The 24,234-nt window shown below is 33.6% G+C and overlaps 1 protein-coding gene across 1 annotated transcript; it reads right to left on the reverse strand.

The window, feature by feature from the left end:
- Nucleotides 1–5,018: 5,018 nt before the first annotated feature.
- On the reverse strand, nucleotides 5,019–7,112 carry LOC105973266 (labd-13Z-ene-9,15,16-triol synthase, chloroplastic-like). The gene is made up of 2 exons (XM_012998287.2): nucleotides 6,020–7,112; nucleotides 5,019–5,923 (listed from the first exon to the last, which is right to left on the reverse strand). Exons 1-2 carry the CDS (start codon nucleotides 6,929–6,931, stop codon nucleotides 5,291–5,293), a joined length of 1,545 nt encoding a protein of 514 aa, XP_012853741.2. The 5' UTR covers nucleotides 6,932–7,112; the 3' UTR covers nucleotides 5,019–5,290.
- Between the last annotated feature and the right edge of the window lie 17,122 nt (nucleotides 7,113–24,234).

Consider the following 24,234-nt stretch of genomic DNA (forward strand, 5'->3'; position numbering starts at 1 on the left):
TCCCAACAACTGTTGTTTAGAAAATTCATGCAGACCCCTTGCACTGATATGACCAAGTCTCAAATGCCAGAGCTTAGTCTTATCATTCTGGACCGTCCAAAGAAGGATTCAATGGGGTGGAACCGCAACCCGTTGCCTATAAGGAGGCAAGAACCTTGGTATGCGAAGACGCCACAATCGATTGCGAAAGATCGATTGATAAGTCGGGGTGAACGAACGGAATCCACCGATCTGTTCAAAAGTTCTTAAAGAACCAAAGAGAATAAGCTCAATTTAATCATCAAAATTCGTCCATTAAAATAAGTCAAATTGGCAACCTATTTATAAGATCTAAAAAGACTTTTTTTTCACAAGGAAAAGGACTCTTACCTAAACTATAATAAAGAAACTAATAAATAAGAAAATCCTAGCCATAAATAAATCTAAAATAATGTAACTATATTAAATCGTATAATAAAAACGTAATTTAATAAAATAAAAACTCCAAACATCAAGTCGACCACACGAACACTCTTCATAACTCGAGTAGACACTTGGTTGTGCACGTGTGTTAACTTCAAGCTATATTTCTGATCTCTTCCACACCAAATCTCTCTCAGATCAAAACACCAAAGTTTTAGATCTTTAAGTTGGCTTTCCATAGCAATTCGAATCACCTTAATTGAACTTCAGATGAGAGGGTACTAAGCCAAATGGTGTACTCTGCCAGAATCATACGGGACTTTTGGGATGCATGAAATTCGACTTGTCCAACGAATTTTCCTCTTCCTCGTCTTCCAATTCTTCGTGTTAGATTTAGTTAGGATCATATCACACTCCATCTCTTCAAAAGAATTCGTCCTCGAATTCGATTCCTTGGAATGAACGTCTAGTAATGAAAGTGAATCCATGAGAGACAAGAACATTGGTATCCGAAGACGCCGCAATCGATTGTGAAAGATCGATAGATAAGTCGATATAAAAAGATCGATTGATAAGTTGGGGTGAACGAACGGAATCCACCGATCTGTTCGAAAGGTTCTTAAAGAACCAAAGAGAATAAACTCAATTTAATCAACAAAATTCGTCCATGAAAATAAGCCAAATTGGCAACCTATTTATAAGATCTAAAAAGACTTTTTTTTCACAAGGAAAAAGACTCTTACCTAAACTATAATAAGGAAACTAATAAACAAGAAAATCCTAGCTATAAATAACTCTAAAATAATATAAATATATTAAATTGTAATATAAAAACGTAATTTGATAAAATACAAACTCCAAACATCAAGTCGGCCACACGAACACTCTTCATAACTCTAGTAGACACTTGGTTGTGCACGTGTGTTAACTTCACGCTATATTTCTGACCTCTTCCACACCGAATCTCTCTCGGATCAAAACACCAAAGTTTTCGATCTTTAAGTTGGCTTTCCGTAGTAATTCGAATCACCTTAATTGGAAATCAGATGAGAGGGTAATAAGCCGAATGGTGTACTCTGCAGAATCTTACAGGACTTTCTGGATGCATTAAATTCGACTTGTCCAACAAATTTCCCTCTTCCTCGTCTTCGTATTCTTCGTGTTGGATTTAGTTAGGATCATATCACTAGTGCTTATGCAGTTAGAAATCTAGTGGGTGGTCTGTGTATTTTAGTTGGGGATTCGATCGCTAGAATAGTCTTGGATGTCCTGTGTGTTCTAATAGTTTGTAATCTTTAAGTCTATGGCCAGAGCTGACTAAGTGATGATTAGGGAATTCTATTCTCCAAGTCATGCACGTAGCGATTACAACACTTAGAACGATCGCACAGTTATTGAATGGCTAAGGAGGTCTCGATGACCTAATGCCTCTAGTTCAATCGGGACATATTAATCGAAGGGATCGTACCGTACGTTAACTATATCAAAAGGTTCTTGCACGCACTTCATTTGTATCTAGGGAATCATGACGTGTAGTTGCTAGACGTCAATCTTGATTCGTTGGGTGATTAAATTGAAACGAGCTTCATCTTAACTGTAACTCTAGGGACGAATTTAAACCACAAAGAGTTGTGGACCCACAGCTAGCTTACACATGAACCATCGAGGGTCACACTGCTGGTGCACTCGAGTTCTCTGAATAAATGGTCAAAGATAAAAATGTTTAATCTTTGCATAATTTAAAGTCAATATGATTGAGTTCAACATTCGTAATTTGGAATTATGAACCTAATAAGAAAATGAAAAGAACTAGGCGAACATCTTAGTGAACTTTCTAAATCGGAAAATTTTCAAATTTAGAAGGTCCACTGAATTAGGGTTTCCCCTTTTAGTAATTGGAAATCGATAATTGGCATTCGTAATGACGCGGAAGTTTCAATGATTCCGAAAATATAATCTTTATAATTTTCCAATCATTGAGTTGTGAGAAACGAGCGAATAAAGACTAACGAACTTAGGCTGTTAGGCCCGGTCCAACTTAAGCCTGTTGAAGCTTTTATACAAGACACTATAAATACAAGATTTATAGGTCTTGCACACACACCACAAACCCTAGCCGCTCGTTCCTCACGTCCACGGCCATCCTCCACCGTCGCCGTCGCCGCCGCCCCATCGCCGGAATCGGTGCCCAGGCGCCGATAATCTTCGGTAGTTCAATTCCTTTTGATTTATTCTTCCGTTAATTCAAACTTTTGTGTGTTTAGTGCCACGTATTTAGTAGAACTTGGTATACGAGGTGAAATTAGAGAGGAGGAAGACAAATGAGTCAATATGCCGATCGAGACGCCGCCGCGAACCACTGATGCACGCGCCCTCACGCGCCGCCCGAAGATAGCACGTGAGCCTCACGCGCCGCCGCTGCTCCTCCCGACTGTAGGGATCGGTTTCCGTGACAGTTTGCTTCAATCTGAGAGTTCGCCTCACGCTTCAAGATGTAACTTTTCGGATCCGTTAAGTATTAGGTTTTAACTTAATTAGATTAAATTAAACATTGTTGTTTTCATGAAATTGTTTATGTATGTTTTTGTTTGAACGCTTTTCGTGAAATTATTTGTATGAATATTATGATTTATTGCGAGCATGCTATATATTTTAATTGTCGAATTAAATATGCATGTTGTAATTTAAATTTCGCTGGAAGCGTTAAGGTACGTAATTAATTGCTTATATCGAGTACGTGTTTATATGGATGAAATCATTTTCAATATAAAATTTTTGTTTTCCACTGCGTACACGTGCCTGATCCCCAACAAAATATTAGGTCAAATTTCATACCGTATATGGGGCAATGTCAGACGACAACAAATTTGGCGGTTTTTGATAATTATTGATAAGTGAGGCGATCTTTTGTAAATGAATCTTAATGCAGAGTGTTTATCATAATTTATCCATATAGTTTTATATGAAGTAAATTTCATCTAAAAATTCAATATGTTGAAAATATTACAATAAGATGAAAATAAACTCCCACGCACCTTTTACACATGTCATAGCATAAGAAAAGATACTTGATATTTAAAGTATAAAATTAAATTATTTTTGTTTAATTGCTTGTTTTAATTGTTTTATTACACAATTGATCATATCTAATTGAGGGGCTCTTTGATATAACCTCTCAATACTTCTTTTAGTAAGGAGAGGCCCAAACTATTTTGCATCATTTGAGAAAAGCCCCTTCGTAATTTCAGCCACTCATTTTTCCAATTATGCCCATGCCACCTCATAACACTATCACCAATTATGCCCTTGCCACATCATCAGCTGTTTCTTTTTTTTCTTTTCCTTTTTTCTTTTTTTTTTATTAATTTTTTTTTTGTCTTATAACTTTTTTTTTCTCTATAAGGTATATTAATCGACTATGAGATATAAGCATAGTCGATTAAGAATCTGACAACTAAAAATAACAAATCACCACTACAAAAAAAATACAAAATCAACTATATTTTACAAAAACAAAGAATATACAAACAATGTAATTGATTTATACAATTGGAATCAATAAACAAAAAATTCAAAATAAAAATAAAAATTGGAGTCGATTACCCTTTAATCGACTACCAGAGCATAGTTGATTAACTTAATCGACTATTGAACATGTACATAGTCGATTAAGGCTCCAGCCTGCGTGAATTTCTCTACCCGCGTCGTTATCCGCCCGATCCACCAAAAAATCCTAAATCTGCTTCTCCATCGTCACCACACCGCCGCAACACCACACTTTGTCAACCATAGTGGGAGTTTGATCTTCCAGTCTCCCAGTTTCAAGAATTAGAATCCTCCATTAACGACATTACTGAAGAACTGCATTAAAAATATAACAAGCAGAAGAGAGAGGAAAAAAAAAACCAACACAAAAACGAGAGAAGATGAAGAATTTGGAAATTCATACTTTGTTCCCAACAAACGATAATTTTGTCAAAATCAACAGAAAATTCTGACAGATCTACTCACACTCATGACATATTTGCAGAAATTAATCTCAAAATAAATTAGGCGTTGCTTTTCTCTCTCTTAATTTCTTAAGCAATTTCCTGTAAGAAAAAATAAATATAAAAATAAAAAAGAAAATTAATGTGTGTACGACTTCAATTATGTTGATGGTATGAGTGACGACCTTAACCATGTGTACGGAGAAGAAGAAGATGAGGAAAAATGAGAGAGAGAGAGAGAGAGAGAGAGAGAGAGAGAGAGAGAGAGAGAGAGAGAATAAGAAGAGGATGAAAAAGGAGGATAGAGAGTGTGTGCATGTAGGATAAATGAAAAATGAAATTATGGTTTTAAAAGAGTATATTGGACAATTAAGATCAATTTTGGAATTATGAAAATATTATTTAGGTGAAATATTAACTTAGGGGAATTTCTCTAATTATTTTTTGGAGAGGGTGTTTCTTTACCTACATTTCCTGGAAGGGAGTTCTTGCTAATTTTCCCATCTAATTAATGTCGTAACTTATTTAATAGGGCACAACAACAAGTACCAAAATCAAGAAGAAAAAAAACCCATCATTTATATAGTTGGTGTCGATGTCGAATAGTATAGAAAACAAAGTTAAAACTGTCCCATTTTCACCCATAATTACTAACCCATGCAATGGAAACAATGCATAAGGTGAAATTTAGAGGTTTCACAATCGATTCATAATAAAAATTACACGATTGAAAGAAATTAGACATACCTTCTACAAAGTAAAAATTAAAAAAAAAAAAGAATGAAAAGAAAAGAAAAAGAAATTAGGCATACAAGAACACCACTGAAAATAAAATCACACAATTAAGTGAATACATCTCACCCTATTATTCTTAATTGACAACATAATAAAACATGATACTACACATACAAGGTCGAATCAGACAACCTAGGAGTTGGGATACCAAACAATGGTGTAGTTTTCCTCAAGGCAATCCCGAATGTTTCGGACATATCAATCGTCTCCCCTTGTTCTATTTTCCAATCGAAAGAATGCAAAAGCGAAGCCAGAAAATATAATAGCATTCTCTCCGCAAGTGGTATGCCGGCACAAATCCTTCTCCCCGATCCAAACGGTAGATAATGAAAATGGTTACCTCTATAATCACATTTCCCATTATTATTATCATCAAGAAATCTCTCCGGCTTGAATTCCATCGGATTATCCCAAATCGAAGGATCTCTTTGTATCGAACATATATTTATAAAGACCATTGTATTCTTGGGGATAGTGTACCCCCCAACTGTCGAAGTATCGGATGCACACCGTGGAGCCAAAAGGGGTCCCGGTGGATATAAGCGCAGTGTTTCTTTGATAACTGCTTCCAAATATTTCAATTTCGGGATATGAGACTCTTCGACAATGTTGTTCAATCCCACGACTTCGGATAATTCTTTTTGTGCCTTTGTCATGACGCCCGGGTTATTCATAAGCCCAGCCATTGCCCACTCAACTGTTGTCGCCGTAGTGTCGGTGCCAGCTGACACAACATCCTATAATTAATTAAGTATTAATTGTTGGTCAACAAGTACTCAATTTTTTGTGCAAAAAAGCTAAAAAAAAAAAAAAAAAAAACAATGTAAAATTACCATTAATAAGGCCTTGACTTGCTTGTGACTAATTGACATATCTGAATCTTGTTTGTTTTGAAGCTCCAACAAGGTTTGAAGAAAATCCTTTCTTCCTGATCGTTTCTCGCGAATCATTTCTCCAGCTGACGATAACGTGCTTTTGTGTTGAGCAATAACATCTTCGAAAATTGTGTCCAAAGATTGCATATACGCCTCCATCTGTTTCTTGACTCCTTGAATATCCAATCCCGCAATAAGTGGATAAAAATCGGAAATGTTTGGCTTTCCCGATAAATCAACAACCTTCGAGATAACGCCGCAGAACTCCGCTTCGATTTTCCGGCCTTGCTCCCCTGCTTCAATAGTCCCACCCCACAACATATTCATCATGACATTAAGTTCGGTCCGGAAACCCAACCGGCCGATTTCAACGGGCTTTCCAACGTCGTCGTGGACCTGTCTGATTGCCTTTCTAACATGGTCTTTACGAAGAACACGGGATTCCTCGAGGCATTTGTTGCTCATCATTTCTTGAACAAATATCTTTCTCATCGCCCTCCAACGCGAATTCGGCTCCGAGAACGCAACGTCGTTCCCACCGTAGCTGGCGACAAATGCTGCAACCGGAGTGTACCGATGCGAGAAAACGCCGTCCTTTTCGCGGACCACCTCTTTCACAAGGGACGGTGAGCTTATCACGACAAGGAGTTTGTTGCCGAGGTAGAGCTTGAAGATTGGACCGTATTTATGTCCTAATTTTGTTAACTGATTTAATAAGTCTTTGCCAATTAGAAAGGGCAAGTATCCTAGGACTGGAAATCCCCAGGGGCCAGGTGGTAATAATGTATTAGGATTTCTGTTGTACCAGATACTAATGGAGATTAGTAACAAAGAAACTGATACAATTGAAGCTATGTATAACTCATCCATTTTTTTTTTCTTTCTATTGTCGGCTATAACTTATTACTGATGGGAGGTAGGCTCTATACACATATATATATATACTGAAATTAATTGGCGTACATGATTTAGATCTGGATTTTTAACTATGGTTGAGTTAGTAGAAATTTAATATATTATTATATAACAAGGGGTTGGATATCATTTGATTACATGAATATAAAAATAAGCACGCATAATATAAAAAGAACACGACTACACAGCCTATATTATATTCAACTAGGATGAATTTACAAGAAAATCCCTCAACTAAGGTTAATATACAAAAGTACCCATCACATATCCATATTTATGGAAATTCTCCCAAGTTTGTTGCGTCTTACGTTGTTCTCTTACAGTGTGAAAGTTAGTGAAATCTTTTTTATTTCGTGGAATATTCCTCATGTAAAATACCAATTTTACACTAGGTAATTTTTAATAATATTATTTCATGAGGAGGCTAATTGTGATATTTTATCCTGTACGCGCATACCACCACATTACTCAACCATAGGTCAATTTCAACTTCAACATAATAATTCCTCTACATATTTTGTTATAATCACACAAAACAACGGTCATTTTATTTATTATCCGTTGAAATGTATGTGTAAACACAAAAATTTAGCTCATGTTTGTACTTTTTTTAGATCTATGGATAGCATCACATATGCGGAGAAATCGACAAGAAGACAGCCCTGCGATGTTGTGTAGCATGCAACATCATGATTCACGTTTAGCATATGGATGAATATTCACTGGATGCACTCGAATTTTTTTTTTCTTGATATAATTCCTTTTTTCACCCATGCTTCTGTGTTTTTATCCATTGATTATCTTTGCGATAGTTGTAAAATTGTTTATGATAAAGAACCATTTGATGTTGATGAAGTTGAACATGTAATAGAAAAAAAAAAAAAAAAGCCGTGCATTTATTGATTTATACTTGAGTACCTCTATTATAGAACAATACACAATTTAATTAACTATGACACCGTTCGTAATCTAATATGGTATTAGAGCCACATAACTTTTTTTTTCCTCTTTTGTTTCTTCTTCATCCCCACGCTTCGCGTTTGCCAAGAAAAATGTAATTGCAATCTATTTTTTTTGGTGTTCTTTTTTTTTCCCCCTTATTTCTGCTCTTCCAACGCAAAGAAAAACATCATAGGTTATCGCTCTTACTTTACGTGTCTTGTTTGTGGTGTTTCTTCTTCTTTTAGGGAATTATTGAATAATCATATATAAAACATATGCAAGTTGCAAATACAATATTGAAAAAGATGTTCCCGGTGCGTTAAGATAGTCCACTACGTAACATGCGCATCAGCTTTTGAGATTCAGTATAGTTTTATTTATTAGAATTAAGAACTCCGTACCATAAGCATCTTTTCTTTTTATATTAGCCATGCTTCTCGAGCGGAGTTTATAATACTAATTCTTTTCGGTGATATCAAACTCACTTAATATAAAATGATGAATTTAATGGAACCCAACCACTCACATATAGAAAATGACTTCATTCTAACTGGCACATCTTCTTTTTCTTTTTTTCTTTTTTTCTTTTTTTTTTTTTCTTTCATAAGGTCCATCTTTGAAATGTAATAATTTGGCACTTTATAATTAAAAAAAAAAAAAATTAATGGCATCTTGCATCTTGAAACACAACAAATTTATTGAGTAAATTACTGAAAAATCCCTGAGGAGGTGTAATTACAAAAGAACTCCTCAAATATTCATAATTAGTAAAAAGAACTTCTGATAAACAGTGGACCAAATTTCTTAACAAAAAAATGTTTAATGTCTATAATACTCGTAAGTTAAATAAAAACAAAAGCACTATAAATACCCCAAACACCGTGAGGTATTGTCTAATTACCAAAACACCCTCAAGTATCTGTTGGCACCAGATTTCGAATTTGAGGAGTGAATAAATCTGCCAAACTTAGAAGTAAAGATTAACAAAGATTTAGTTGCATGTTTATTTCTGAAAATTATTTATAGTCTTATTTTTTTTTTTTACATTAGGACTTTGAATTATTTTCATGTATTTTATCTAACTAGCAAGATGCACGTGCGTTGCACGTGTCTAGTTAAGTATTTTGTTAATTTTGATTTTATGTATTGCATTTCTATAGTAGCCTAAAATTGTATTAAAAATTAAAAATTAGTATTATCTAGTTTTTCTCCAAAAGTTTCAAGAAAAATTATATGATCAAGTTAAAACTTGCAATTTTTTACTTTCTACAAAATGAGATTGTGACTGAATTTCATGCTACGGTAAAAATTTACTGGAAAGCTCATACTATTGCCTGAACTCCTCCAAACAATTTTTTTTTAGAACATGCTATGTTTTAACTTTTTAAAAACTTGTATTAAATTATATAAGTTAGTAAAAAGGAGAAAATTCACTCGAGGACCAAGGAGATAAGGGGAATAATGAATGTGAACATATGACAAATAGGCCCATAGGGTTAGACATAAATGCATAAAGTCCAGACAAAAAATAGTTTCCCAAAAAAACCATCCCCATGCCTTTTGTCTAAAATACGCTTCATAATATAAGTTTCATCAATTCCATCCATTATACTCTAACTTCATCAATATTTCACATTGACCCCAGATTTGAACAAATATATTACATTAACTACCATTTTCACAATTTTTTGAAAAAATATTTTTTTGTAGAAAATAAATTTTTTTCTGAATTTTTTTTTCCGGTCAAATTACGGCGTTGATTTTTTTTTTCTTTTCTAAAATTGTTTTCCCAGTCGGTCAGCCGCCGTTGAAATTGGATGAACAAAGATTACACAGAGAGACACAAATTGAGTGTCCATATTAATTAGGCAAATGTCGAACTAAACTTTTTAACAGGGATAAACAACATAAAATATACCTGTGTTATGGAACCAAATTAAACCCCTTTGTGTTAATTTTATTGGGTAGAATCCTCCTATGTTTTATTTTATGTTGAATGAAATCTCCAACCATTGAGGGGGACAATATAATGTCAACCAAAACTTAAATTGTTAGTGAAATTTATCATTTAATATTAACATCTCCAATATGACCCCTCAAGTGCAGACGAATTACATTTGAAGACACTTGAAATATTTGAAACGGTGGCGGTGTGATTCGAACTCATGACCTTTTTATTGGTTTTGGCTCTGATACCATGTTGAATGACCACTTCTAGTATATATACAAGAGGCATTAGACAAAAAACTAATTTACTTACTTATAAATATTAACATTTTTGATTTATTAAAATTTATATACTATCAATACCTATAGTTTTGAATTTTTTTTATAATACAAAACTTTATCCAAAAAAAAATCAAAGTTTTATTTACTTTCAGTTTTGATGCAATTTTTTTTTTATGAAAAAAGAAAATAGAATCAAATTTTGTAAAATCCAAATAAGAAAAAAACTGTTCTAAAATTTAAAATTTTGAATTGGAAATGACAAAAGAAAAAAAAAATCGTTTAAAAATTTGCCCGAACCATTAGTCTTTAATTTTATATACTGCAATTGAATAATTGCCTTAATTTGAAAAAATAATTCGAATTTTAAATAAACAAATTATTTTTGCATAAGCCCTCTTTGTAGTGTAGAAAACATACACCAAAATCTCTTGTGTTACTAAAAAATTGCATAAAACCCCCTCAATAGTTAACGGTGCTAAAAGTTAACGAAATAGGACATTTTATGCAAGATAAAATAAAATTACAGGGGGATTCTGCACAGTAAAATTAACACTGAGTTTGGTGTAGTTTTTCCATAACATAGAAGGATTTTATGTTTTTTTTACCCTTCTTAACTGCAGTGCACTGAGTTTGGTGCAGATTTTTTATAACAAATGAGGGTTTTATATATGTTGTTTACCCTTCTTAACGATGGTGCCGAATGAAAAAATCGATATCCGGATTGTGCCCATTCTCATTTCCATTGATGGCTAGTATTAGTCAACTAATATTAGAATGTATTTGAATCTAACTGATCCTACACAAAGTTGAATGATTTCATTGTTCAATAAATCTTTAATATAATTATTATTAAAAAATTGATGAAGTATCAATCAAACGCTAAGTAATATTTGTTCAATAAATCTTATAATAGCAATTATTATAGTTATTAATAATTAATATCCTAATTAATTTTTAATATTAACTAACATTATCAAAATTAAATAAATTAATCAACAATAACTGAAACAAATAGTATACAACCAAAACTGGTCAAATATATTGAGGAAATAAAATTGCAAAACAAAAGAGTACCTGATCACGAAAAAATACTTTATGACCATATAAATGTTTTGTTGCAGAATCATCTCTATAGTAGTTGAATCAATTTGCCTAAAAGTTGGTATACATTCCTACATATTAATAATTTGATCTCATAATTACCCAAAGGAATAATAACAAATAGAAGTAATCCGAAAGTAAACAATAGAAAAATCCTAAAGAGAAAAAATAACAAATAAATAAATGGATTATACATATATTATTGACAATAATCAAATTTTCTCCGTCAGGCCGTGACCATGCGTATAGTTGTCCATTTTGACATAAGCCAACAAAGGGAAGGAGTTGAAAGTGTTAGAAATTGTGAAATCATCGATTTCCCCTATCTGATTATCTACACCACCCAGGGCCGGCTCAAGCCCATATGGGGCCCTAGGCGAAGTAATAAATTTGGGGCCCTTTACATTAATTTTTAATATAAAATTAAATATTTTGAATATTTTTATTTTAGTTTAAATACACGTATTAAAATTATTAATTAGTATATTATTTTTTATATAAAATTCAAGCTATATATATTAATATTTTTTTAAAATAAGAAAATATAAATTCTATTTCGTATTTGGGGGCCCTAATTATATAGTAAACATAATTTTTGGGGCCCTAACTATAATACTGAAAAGTTGGGGGCCCTAGGCATAGGCCAAAGTTGCCTATAGCCTAGGGCCGGGCCTGACACCACCGGCTTCGGACATTGGGTGATTTCCGCCACATAAACTTATATGTCTTGATTTTTTCAACAACGTAGAGTGTTGGGAAGAAATATATGTTATTTTGCCTTTTTTTTTATGATTTATATTACAATTGGTTAGGATATTACCAATGTACATATTAATGACTAAACCATACAAATACCATTATCAATGAAATTGATGCTAACTAAATGTCAATGAACATTCATCTTCCCATACATTTATCGTACAAATTAATTTATGAATTAAAGAATCATATTATAAAAACTTTTAAGAAAAAACAACAAAATTGGGCGGATTAATTTGTTATAATAAAATATTACCATATTGTCCTTCACATATTGTCTCTAAAGGGGGTATTTTTGTACAATCAAAAAAGGGATGAAACCACTTATCACATTGGTACTTTTATAAGTAGTATAGATTAGGTGTATTTGTACTTATCTAGAATAGAGTTAGAAACGACTAGGATTCTACTTCCCTAGTATACGATTTCTTGGAGATCAAGCAAGGGTTTGAGAGGCTAAATTAGTGCCTATATAAAATCTCACAAGTCATTGAAGATCTCAGCACTTTAATTAGAGAAAAAACATGTCATCGTATTGAAGTTATGCTAGGGCAGTCCGTAAAGTAGTATTGTACCCTCATTGCTGAGTGCCAACATATACAGAGCTGTTGTATAGATCTCGTTGCTGAGTGCCAACATACACAGAGTTGTTTTATAGATCTCGGGAGAGGTCATTCGCGTTTCTGATGGGAGTTTAGGCATGAAGAAGGTTCAAGGTTCGTGGAGAGAAGCTGTTGTGGAGAAATCACGAAGTTCGAGTTGTGTACAAGAACGGCATAAAAGTTAAAGAGGTATTTTTTATTATTTTTATTAAGTCCTATTAATGTACACTGTAAATTTGAACTAGTGAAATCGTGTTTTCAAGTCCTCATGGATGTAGGGCACAATTGTGTCTGAACCACATTAAATTCTTGTATTTTTTTTATCTTCTTTTTAGTAGTTAATTACTGTGACAACACCAGATTTATAGTTAATACAGTTTTAACAACTATACTGTTACTACATAATAATTAATTTCTAGGGGCTCTTTGATATAACCCCCTCAATACTTCTTTTAATATAGAAAGGCTCAAACTATTTTGCACAATTTGAGAAAAACCCACTCCAAATTTTAGCCACCAATTTTTCCGTTTATGTCCCTCCACATTACACATCCCTATGACCCATCAGCCCACTATCCCCATAACCTATGAGCCCACTATCCTCATGACCGTCTTTTTTTCTCTCTTTTTTTGTTATTATTTTATTATTATTATTATTATTTTTAATTTTTTTTATTTATTTTTATTTATTTTTAATTTTTTTTAATGTTTTTTTTCTTCGTTTTGTAACTTTGTTTTTCCTATCAGGTATGTTAATCGACTATGAAGCATATTAAATCGACTATGATGAACTATAGTCGATTAAGGAACCGACTACTAAAAATAACAAATCACAACTTCAAAAATGCAAACTCAACTATAATTTACAAAAACAAACAATATGCAACCATTATAATTGACTTGTACAATTGGAAATAATAAACAAAAAATAAAAAATAAAATAAAAAATTGGAGTCAATGAAGCATATTAATCGACTATGATGTGAAGCATAGTCGATTAAGAATCTGCTACTAAAAATAACAAATCACAACTACAAATGCAAAATCAACTATATATTACAAAAACAAAAAATATACAAACATTATAAATGATTTATACAATTGGAATCAATAAACAAAAAATTCAAAAAAAAAATAAAAAAATTGGAGTCGGTCAACCTTAATCAACTGCCAGAGCATAGTTGATTAGCTTAATCAACTATGAACATGTACATAGTCGATTAAGGTTTCAGCCTACGCGAAATTCTCTACATGCGCCGTCCTCCGCCCCATCCACCAAAAAACCCTAAATCTGCCTCCCCATCGTCACCACACCGCCGCCACAACACACCATCACCACCTTACATTGATTTTATGAAGGTTTTTTTATTACAAATAAATAAATAAAATCACAACTTACACCACCAACCAAAGCAAAACCACCACCCATCAAAATCCGACTCGGCGACAAATCGACAATTTTACCTCTTTACATCGCCGATGTAGCAATCCTAGCATTCGAATTCAGAATCACTATCAAAATCATTTATAATGTTTGATGGGTGCTTTCTCTTCTTTCTTTCTCCATCTTCCAGCGACGGCGAAGGCGACGGCGGAGAAGATTGCCGGAGAAAACAGAGGAAAATAAAAAGAAGAAGAAAACAGAGAAGAAGAGAAAAACAGAGAAGAAAAGAGATTCTGTAACGTGAAAGCGGCGAATGAAAAATTAAAAATAAGATTAGGGTTTTGAAAGAGTATAATAGACAATTAAGTATAGTTTTGAAATTATGAAAAAATCACATGGTGGAATATTAGCTAAGGGAGTTTTCTCTAATTATTTTTGGGAGGAGATGTTTCCTTAACTCATTTTCCTAGGTGAGGGGGTTTTCTCTAATTTTCCCTAATTTCTATAGGCATATAAATCAACAATATCCATAATTAATAGGGTACATTATCAAAAAAAAAAAATAAGAAAAAAATAACCTTGAACTAAGGTCTAGCTACCAAAAAAATCCGCATGTATTCATAATTACAAAAAACCTCTTGTAACTAATGGTTGACCAATCTGTTAGCCGAAAGGTTACTTTCGAATGTGATGATTTACAAACAATTGATTTGATCTAATAGCCTTTCTTTGAGTCATGTTTTTATTAGACAAATTTATCAAGGCGAAATTAATCAAGATCGGAGTGACATAATCCATAAGAGGCCTAGTGTCCTTGAACTATCCCGAGAACGAGATCCGAACGATCCTCCATACGGCTTTCTAGTCTTGGTCCAAATTCTTCTTTCTTGGATCAAATAATAAGCCCAATTTATTTGGTCTTTATTTTCGAAAATTAGCCCTTTATAAAATGATAATTTATTTTTGAAAATAAATCTTTTTTATTTGAAAATTATTTCAAAAGGGTCAGCTAAGATTTGAAAGAAAATATCCATGAGATTTTGGAAGCAAAAGGTTTTTCGAAATTCAAGATCTTCTATCTTTGGAAAATGGTTTAATATTCAAAATTATTTGATTTGTTTGAAAAAACGTCTTTTCATTGATTTAAACTGATTGAGAATCATATTTTCGGACTTGGAAGATTTTAAATCAATCCTCAATCAAAGATTAAAAAATATATAAGTTGTCCGGAAGTTAGCCTGGAAGTTGTTGAAGCTTGCTGGAAGATGTTTTGCTGAAAATCGTTTTTGAAGGAAGAACACTCCTTTTGAGTTTCAAAATTCAAATGCTTACCATATTCAAGTGATTTAATTGATCTCAATCAGCTGGAGATCAATCACACTCATCATCTAATCAATCAAGAGATTAAAGATTGATTATTTCCTTTCTAGAGATGAAAAGCTTCACCTATAAATAGTTGACCATTCATTCAAGCTTATTCATTCCAAGCCAATTTCGAAAAGAGCTTATAGAGAGTCATTTATTTATTAGGAAATTCGAAATTCTCCTCTTGCTTATCACTTGTTTCATTATATATATTGAGAGGGATTTTGTAAAGCTCTTAGAGAGCATTTCTTTGTTGTGAGGTTTTTGTTGAGTGCGAAAGAGTTAGTCTCTTGTAAGCACGTATTGATAAGTGCGAAAGAGTGAGTCTCTTGAAAGCACGTCGTTGGTGCAAAAGTCGTTAGAGTCTTGTAAGCACATCTTTTTCGTGTGGAGGATCCAAGGATCTTGGAGGCACGTGGAATAAAAGTTCGAGGGCCTAGAAGAGTGGAGTAGGGGAATTTCTCCGAACCACTATAAATTCGGTGTCATTTACTTCACGCACTTTATTTTATCGTATTCAAATCTCCGTACTCATATATTGTTTATTGCTAAAACTTTATTCGGAATTAATTTGGAAGTTTGCAAAATATTTATTATCAAAGAAAAATATATTTTTCTAGAAATAATTTAATTCTGCAAAAATAGTAAAAGTTTTGAAAAGCCTAATTCACCCCCCTCTTAGGCATATTTATTCTCTCACAATCAATTAACTTAAAAATTTCCAAGGTGTTCAATACCTTTAAGCAATGTTATCAAAACCGGACCGGACACAAAACCGGCGAGGCATTTGGGTCACGGTTAAACCGGTTCAACCGAGTTCAACCGGGTTTTTATGTTTTAATTTTTTCATTATTTTATTATATTTTCTACATATTTTATTTATTTTATATTTCACACCCTCCCTTCCTCTTTAATATTATATTACGCATTCCTTATCCTTGCTATTACCCCCTTAGACGGAGACATCGACTATAACTCGAGTGTGGCCGAGTTATAGTTGAAGTGGTGCCAAGAAGTGTTGGCACAAGTCATGCTACACATGGGCCAAACGGTGGCCGATAGATGGTCAAGTATTGAGGTGCTTGGCCGAGAACTACAAGGCAAGGGTTTCGAGTGATTGGCAAGCATTGAGATGCTTGGCCGAGAAAGGCATGGCAAGTGTGGGCAAGGCAAGCGGGCTGAATAGCACGCGTGCGAGCAGAATCGATCCTTGGGCGCGCGCGCGCCGATTGGGCAAGCCGGGCAGCTAATTGACTTGGGAAGTTACGGAAGGCAGTTGCGGAGTGGTTGGCATCAGCAATGACTCAGAAACCATCCCTTTTATGTTGTATGTGAGCCAAGTGGCTGGCCTGCGTGCCGCCATGTGTCCCTTGGCAGTTTAGTGTGTAAACTGCATTGTACCTTGTATTTATAGGCCCTTGAGTGCACAAATCCGACCCATTCAGATAGAGGGACTCAGATTGCAATTGTTAGCATCTGTTGTGAGGATTAGTTGTGTGCACCAAGGGCTTTCCTTGTATTATTCGTGACTGAATCAATAAAGGTTGAGCGTTGCTCGTAAATTGCTTGTGTTGTTCGATTTCCGCTGCATACTTGTGATTGTCGCTGTTCATTTGATACAACTATGGTGCAATTGTGGGAAAATTTTCGATTGTAAATTAACCCCTGTAACACTTGCCATCATCTTCACCACCAGTCCACCCTTTCTCACTCCACAATTCACTTCCACCCGTCACCCTCCTTTACCCAGCATATCTGCCCCCCCCTCCCTCCCTTTTCTAGTAATGTCATTTTCTTCATTCTTTTTATTTTTCCTTTCTCCATATCCAGAAACACACACAACGTTTTCCGGCAAACCAAGACAAAATCCGTCGAAATTCGCAAATCCACGGTCAGATTTGCCGATTTTCGGCCGACCTTGGCCTATTCTACAAAGATCCGGCCACACCCAACGAATGCCGACCGTGTCTCGCCACCAACAGCCACCGGACGTAGTTTATTAGATGAAAACCTGGGTCATTGACCGGTTTCTGGGTTCACCGATTTTGGCCGGTCGAACCGGGTTTTTTATGTTTGGCTCGGGTTTCTATTTTCCCGGTTTTGAGGGTCAGATCGGACCATTTTCATCACGGGTCCCGGTCGGACCGGTCCGACCGGCCGGTCCGGTCCGGTTCTGAAAACATTGCCTTTTAAGTTAAATAAAAATTCAAAAAAATCATTAATTCAAAAAAAAAACCCCTTAGATATGGTCTAAGTATTGGGGGGAAATTCATTTTTGCACCCTAAGGTTTATTTCCATATAATGATGCTTCCCTACTTGCTTAATTTTCTAAAAAAACTGAAAATTGTATTTCAAGGTTTGAAAAATGAACAGCCTCTTAGAGATTTCGATGGAGGCGGTCAGTGGTTGGTGGGGGCATCCGATGATTTTTTTATGTACTTCAACATTATATAATTTCGCACCGATGAATTTTTCAGTTACATTTATGATATCAATATTATTATGTATTTTAGATGAATTGAAAATACAATTTCTGAATTTTGTCATTATGATCCAAAAAATTCTCATTTGGAACAATTCTTCCATTTCAATTTTGAAAAGTGTTAAATCCGATTTTTCATATGTTGTTTGAATCGAATTTGGATTAGTTTTGAGAATAGCTATTAGGTTGAGTCATACAAAATAAATAAATTAATATAGTAATGGAGGTAAATGTCGTGAATCAAAATAATTTATACTACATACATAATACCATTTGTTAAAATTTATTTCGTGCAAATATTAATTATTTATGTTAGATTCAGTTTTTCGTTACTACTGGGTGAAGTGTTGCAACAGTTCGTAAAACAGTTTGTAAAAACATAAATAAACGAGACACAAATTTAATGTGGCTCGGATACAATTGTACCCTACATCCACGATGATTTGCAAAAATGAATATTCACTATTTTAGTTTTACAAGCACAATATTAGGACATACACAATAAATTAAAGACTCCCTCTTTATCTTGGCGCCGTTCTTGTGCAATACTCAAAACTAGTAACTCCGATTATGCCAGCCTCCTCTCCGCTCGGTTGAACTCCCTTCAAAACTAGTAACTCCGAGATCTGTTTAAGCCCCTCTTACGAAGAACCGATCTTCTTATTATATAGAAGAAGCAAACTTGTGATAATCTTTGAATCTTGGTGTCTTCTCCGCAAAGCCTTTGAAGCTGATATATTTTCTATGAAAACCATGTATCACGATGGAACAATAAAAAACGACAAGAAAAAATATTTTCTCAGAACTCTTCTCTCGATAAAAAAGGCACACCGAATGTCGTGCTTTGTTCCCTTATTTATACGTTATTGTGAAAACCCGTAAGAGTCCAATAATTAAAAGACGTATAAGAATCGTAATGGATATTTAATAATAGGATAATGCCTTATCACGAGATTTTCAATCCTGCTATAATTCTAATTTTCATATAAAATAACATCTAAATTAATGACAACATATCAAACAAAGGAAACCACTTCTTCCTTTTTAGAAAAAAAAAACACATGGCAACATACAAGGCTTGTGTAAAGATAATTCCCACTATTAATCAATTAATGGTAAAATAAAGAATTAAAACACAAGGAAACTCCCCTTCGTATATTACGGCATATCTAGACTTGTGGTACAAGTCTTTTACACGTTTCCTTGCGAAGTCAGAATCCAAAGGATTCTAACAATCACGATCCCGTGCAGCTCTCGTATGTATGCTCTCCTACGTTTTTTGATTCGCTGTACAACAAGGAAAACTAGAGACCATTAGGTCTAAGTTAGCTAATATATGTGAAGACAAGTCATTAAAATAAGAATAACTCTTTTGAAGAATAATTCTTATTAGAAATCAATTAATGACAAATTAAAAGAATTAAAAGCTATAAGGACTCTTCCCTTCTATTAAGTGTATATTTTTTACACTTTATCGTATCTTTTTATTTGAGCTTTTGGTGTGATTTAACGATAATTGGTGCTTAAAATTTTGATTTATTGTATTTTAGGTATAAATTGAAGAATTAAAAAAGTATGGGGTCAAAACTGCAATTTTCGAGAAAATATGGGCCAAAAGTGAAATAATCAAAAATCTGAAGAAATTAGCATGGGACGGCCGTCCCAGATTTACACTTAAAAGTGGGACGGCCGTGCCAACTGCAGAACTTGGGCAGAAGGTTTCGGCGATTCTCGCGCGGCAGTGTGAGAATTGCACTGATTTTCGCGCGGCCGTGCCAAAACACGCTGGAGACAATTTTGGACTTTTAATCACACAAGGAAACCTAAAATCATCTACCAAGTTGGGACATCTATTTAAGCCCATACCAAGCACGAATTAGAGGACTTTTGACACAATCTTGGAGCGAGAGAACGAAGAATCGAAGACGGAGAGTTGACAAATCTTCATCACAATTCTTCCTTTATCTATCTTTTCTTAATCTATATCTTTTTATATTTTTATTATGTTTTTCGTAGAGAACATGAGTAGCTAAGTTTTTAATCTAGGATTTTGTTGGAACCCTATGTGCGAATGGTGAACCCGTTTTCTTGAGATTATGCAATTATGATTTTATGATTATTTCTTATACTTGTTATGATTGTTAGTGCATGAACTTGATCAATTTATGTGCTTTATCTGTGATTATTGAGATTGACTCGACAGAGCTATTTTGATAATTAGACGGGAAGTATAAGAGCCTTCGAGTAGTTTTCACCGGATGAGTGTGTCAATTGCATGTGGTGTCGTAGACATACAGATATCACCTTAGGTAGCCATTTACGAGACTTGTTTGGTAATGCTTTATTCATAATTGGTTTGCATAGACATATAGTGAATCGTTTATGAATAATAGACTCATAATACATGCGACAGCGGGTTATGAGTAAATTAGTGTCTCGGGTTAATAATCATGAATCATATATTTCATAATTGAGGGGTTTTGGGTGAGCAATTCTTGCATAGGGAAAGATAAAATCCTAGGTCCGTTTTTATTGATATTTTCTCGTGTTTAATTGCTTTCATAATTAGTTTAATTATTTAGTTGATTAAATTTGACAACTTTGCGTAGGCTGGATATAAAATTATAATTGTTAGAATTTGGTACTTAGGATTACATAATTTGAGTATTCCCTGTGGGATCGACATCCGACTCTCACGAGTCCACTTTTACTACTTATTTGCGATACGTGCACTTGCGTGTTAGGTATTTAGCCCCAACACCTTCTTTAGCTCACGGTATATGAGAATCAAAGGGATTCTAACACCGTCAAACACTCAAAAGATCACAATTAACAACCTCTTTAACTATAAAAAATTTACTATAAAATCCATCACACAACAACTTGTACAAATGGTCATATTTTATTTCAAAAAATTAAATTACAATTAGCCCCTAATTAATTAATAATTTTACAATTACCTCTGAGGGGGACAATACACGATGAGAACAAACTTCACGAGGTTTTTTCTAAGAGGCTGTTAATTTCCAAACCTTCAAAGACCTTAGTTGTGGGTGTTTCTCATAAATAGATCTTAGCTCGGGGTGTTTCTCGTAAACTAACCTAATTATTAATAACCCCATGCACTAAGGCTTGTATCATCTTACAATTTCCCCTTACATGCTTAATTGAAACAAAATTGTATTCTTTTGTCTTTAAAGGTTTGAATATTCCGGCAACCCCGTGCAGATTCCGACAGTGGCGGTGGTGGTGTACGAGGGCGTCCATTGAACTTTTGGTGAACTTTGTCATATACTAACACTCTTACTAGCTTTTAGGCGACACTCTTACGAATTTTCGTAGATTTTCAACATCTTTCGGGGCGACTTTCAGTGATATTTATAATATTGATATTATTATGTATCTATATTTTAAGTGAATCGGATAAAAAAAAAATCATACTTGTCGGAAATTTTGAGTGCTGGCTCAATTTTAGTTGATTATTTAAGTGAATTAAATTTAATTTCTCAAAATTATTTTTTAATGAATGAGAAATTAATAAAATTACTTTAAATAATACATGGAAAATGAAGTGGTGAATAGTCACCTTTAAAAAACATGTAGTTGTTTAAATACCATTTGAGAAATATGTGTTTAATGTGAGAAGATGTGTTATCTTTTCAAATTATCATTTTTCTAAGAATTGTGACATTTGGTCATAACCTTTCAAGATCTATACATAGATTTTAAAATCCTACATTTGAACCATTCATTAATTCATTTTTCACATGGAATTCAATACATTAATTGAATTCACTTCTCATCATAACATCTCATTGCATATTGTTACAATTATCAAGTTCATTTCTTCGTGTCTAGAAAATCCAAAGCTCTCGTTTTGTTCATCTGTACTTCGAGCCTTGTTGTGCTGCAAACTCGAATACCCATAAGTCGTTGTATCTTGGGAACAATTGACAATAACCGTTAGCACTAATACGAGCCAATAATGTCTTACGGAGAAAGAATCTAATTCTTGCCTCGACTTCTTTTTCCGTTCATAAAACTTGTTCAAATTGCATTTCGAAATATACCTCGCACATAACAATCGTCAGACATTATCATGTATTTTTTGAATTTGCAAACCACAGAAATGAAGAAGATTTATGTTCATAATCCGAGAAGTTACAAAATCAAATTGGAGAGATGATTCATTTTCGGACAGCAGACATGGTTGACATTCCACGTCTTTTTCGAAGATGAAGAATATGGAAATTTTAACGTTTCACTAGAGTTTCAGAAAATTTATTTGGCTTTCCAGAACATGTTCAATTGTCTAAATCGGAGATTATACGAATGAGTTATGATGAAAACATGAAAGGGTGCCGGAACTGCCAATGCACCTTTTCATGTAACATGGAACCGTTCGTGACCAATGCAACTCAATGCACGAAAATTTTGGTGAAAGAAGATTAAATCCAAGAAAAATGATGGAATCATACCCCAAATAGATGAGGTATTATATTATTCTCGATTCATGAATATTATTTAATATTTTATGGTTCCATTGTAGGTGCATTTTTACACAGCACACATGCTTCAACTTGGAGGCTTAATTTGATCACGATCCAGTTCGAATCTAGAAAAATGTAGAAGACGAAAGTTGTAGGAAATTTTGTTGGCTATTCGGATCATATTGAATCAACAAAATTGGACATCCGATGCTAAATATATGAATATAGTCGCCATTGCTGCCAAAACTGCATAAAGCATTCCTTTATGAGAGAATTTAGATGCGCGATGAATTTATCATTTGGTCGGTTACGCCTTTTTATTTAAATTTCTGTATCGTGAATTAGGTGGTAATATTATATATATTAGATATAAATATGATTATATATGATAAGGTTATGGCGTAATAAGATAATAAATGATAGGATCAGAAATGTCATATAAAAATGAGAGAGAGAAATATGTTTAATAGCCGTAAAAGTGCAAGAATCTTAAACACAAATAAAACTACTAACCTTTGTCAAGTTCGAGAAGACAAATCTCCAATAGTACATTCAGATTACAACTTGAATAGATAATCCTAAAATTATAATTCTCTAATTATTTATAGGGGCAATTTTCTATAGGTCCCTCTATAAGAGATTATATAGATTATATGTGTAAAATTTCATCTAATAAAATCTAATTTTTAGCATATTTTGTTATTAGTATGTGTCAAAAGTACCCCTAACAATATATGGAAAAATAAATTCTAAAAATAAAATCCTCTATTTTTCTCCTCATTTCGTTTGACCTAACTGTTACCAAATCTGACAACGGGGACTGCGAATTCGAAAATTCGAATTCCACATCTCTGAAAGATCGATCTAATCAATACCAAAACCTCTCCAAAATTTGTGATGCCTTCCATAGGTTGCGTTGTCGAAGCGTTTGCAATTTACAAGGTCGTTTGCTGTTTGATTTGCTGAACCAGTTTGCCCCCTTTATGTTCGTATTTTCCAATTGTTTGTTGTTTGAAGACATAAGCTGGGTTTCTGTTTGGGATTTATACAATGGAAAAAACACGATTAAATCTTGGTAAGCAATGATTCTATAAACTGTTTGTATGATTAGTGTGTGCAATTTATTTTTTGTTCTGCATTTGCATGTTGTTTTTTTTTTTTTTTTTTCAATTTTGCTGTTTTTTTATTTTATTTTGCATTTTGTTGGTTTGCAATTTATTTCGAATAATTCGATACTAATTTGAGAATCTTTTTTTTCCATGAGGATGATGACTTTGAATCCCCAAAATCAAACAATTGAGGGGTTCGTTAATGTTATAACATTGGTTATGTTTATTCTTAAACAAAATGTGGTTGCATTTAAGTTACAATTTTTAAGGTTTGTTTGATGTTAGTCTGAGTTTTTATGTGATTTTTTTAAACTGAGTTTGCATTTTGCTCTTAAAATTTTGTCACTTTGATCCTGTTTTTTGCTATTTTGTGGCTGATTTTTGGTACTTATGTAATCTGAATTCAGATTTTTTTGGTTAATTTTGAGTAGTGTTGTTAGTTGTTTGCAAATGATGTTTGCTATTTTCACGTACCATTTTTTTTCGACTAATTCATGTGTCGTTTATTTACATATGATGTTTTTATTTGTAGTTTGCATTTTGCAAATCTTGTATAAACTTGCATAAGTTGTTAGTTGTTTGATATTTTGCAATAACATTGTTTGAATACTTCCATAGTTCTAATTTGTTATTTTTTTCCTTTTCCAACAGTCAAGCCAAATAAAAGGAAACAAGTCACTAAATCATCGAAAAGAAAAAGAAAAATCAACTCAGACTGTAGTCGAGACTCAAGAACAACCAACCGTTACAAAAAGAACAACGGATTCCACAATATTGTTCAAACCTCGTTTTGT

This window comes from Erythranthe guttata, chromosome 5 (genome assembly GCF_056151865.1).
Source record: "Erythranthe guttata isolate IM_541 chromosome 5, IM_541, whole genome shotgun sequence".
NCBI classification, from domain to species: Eukaryota; Viridiplantae; Streptophyta; class Magnoliopsida; order Lamiales; family Phrymaceae; genus Erythranthe; species Erythranthe guttata.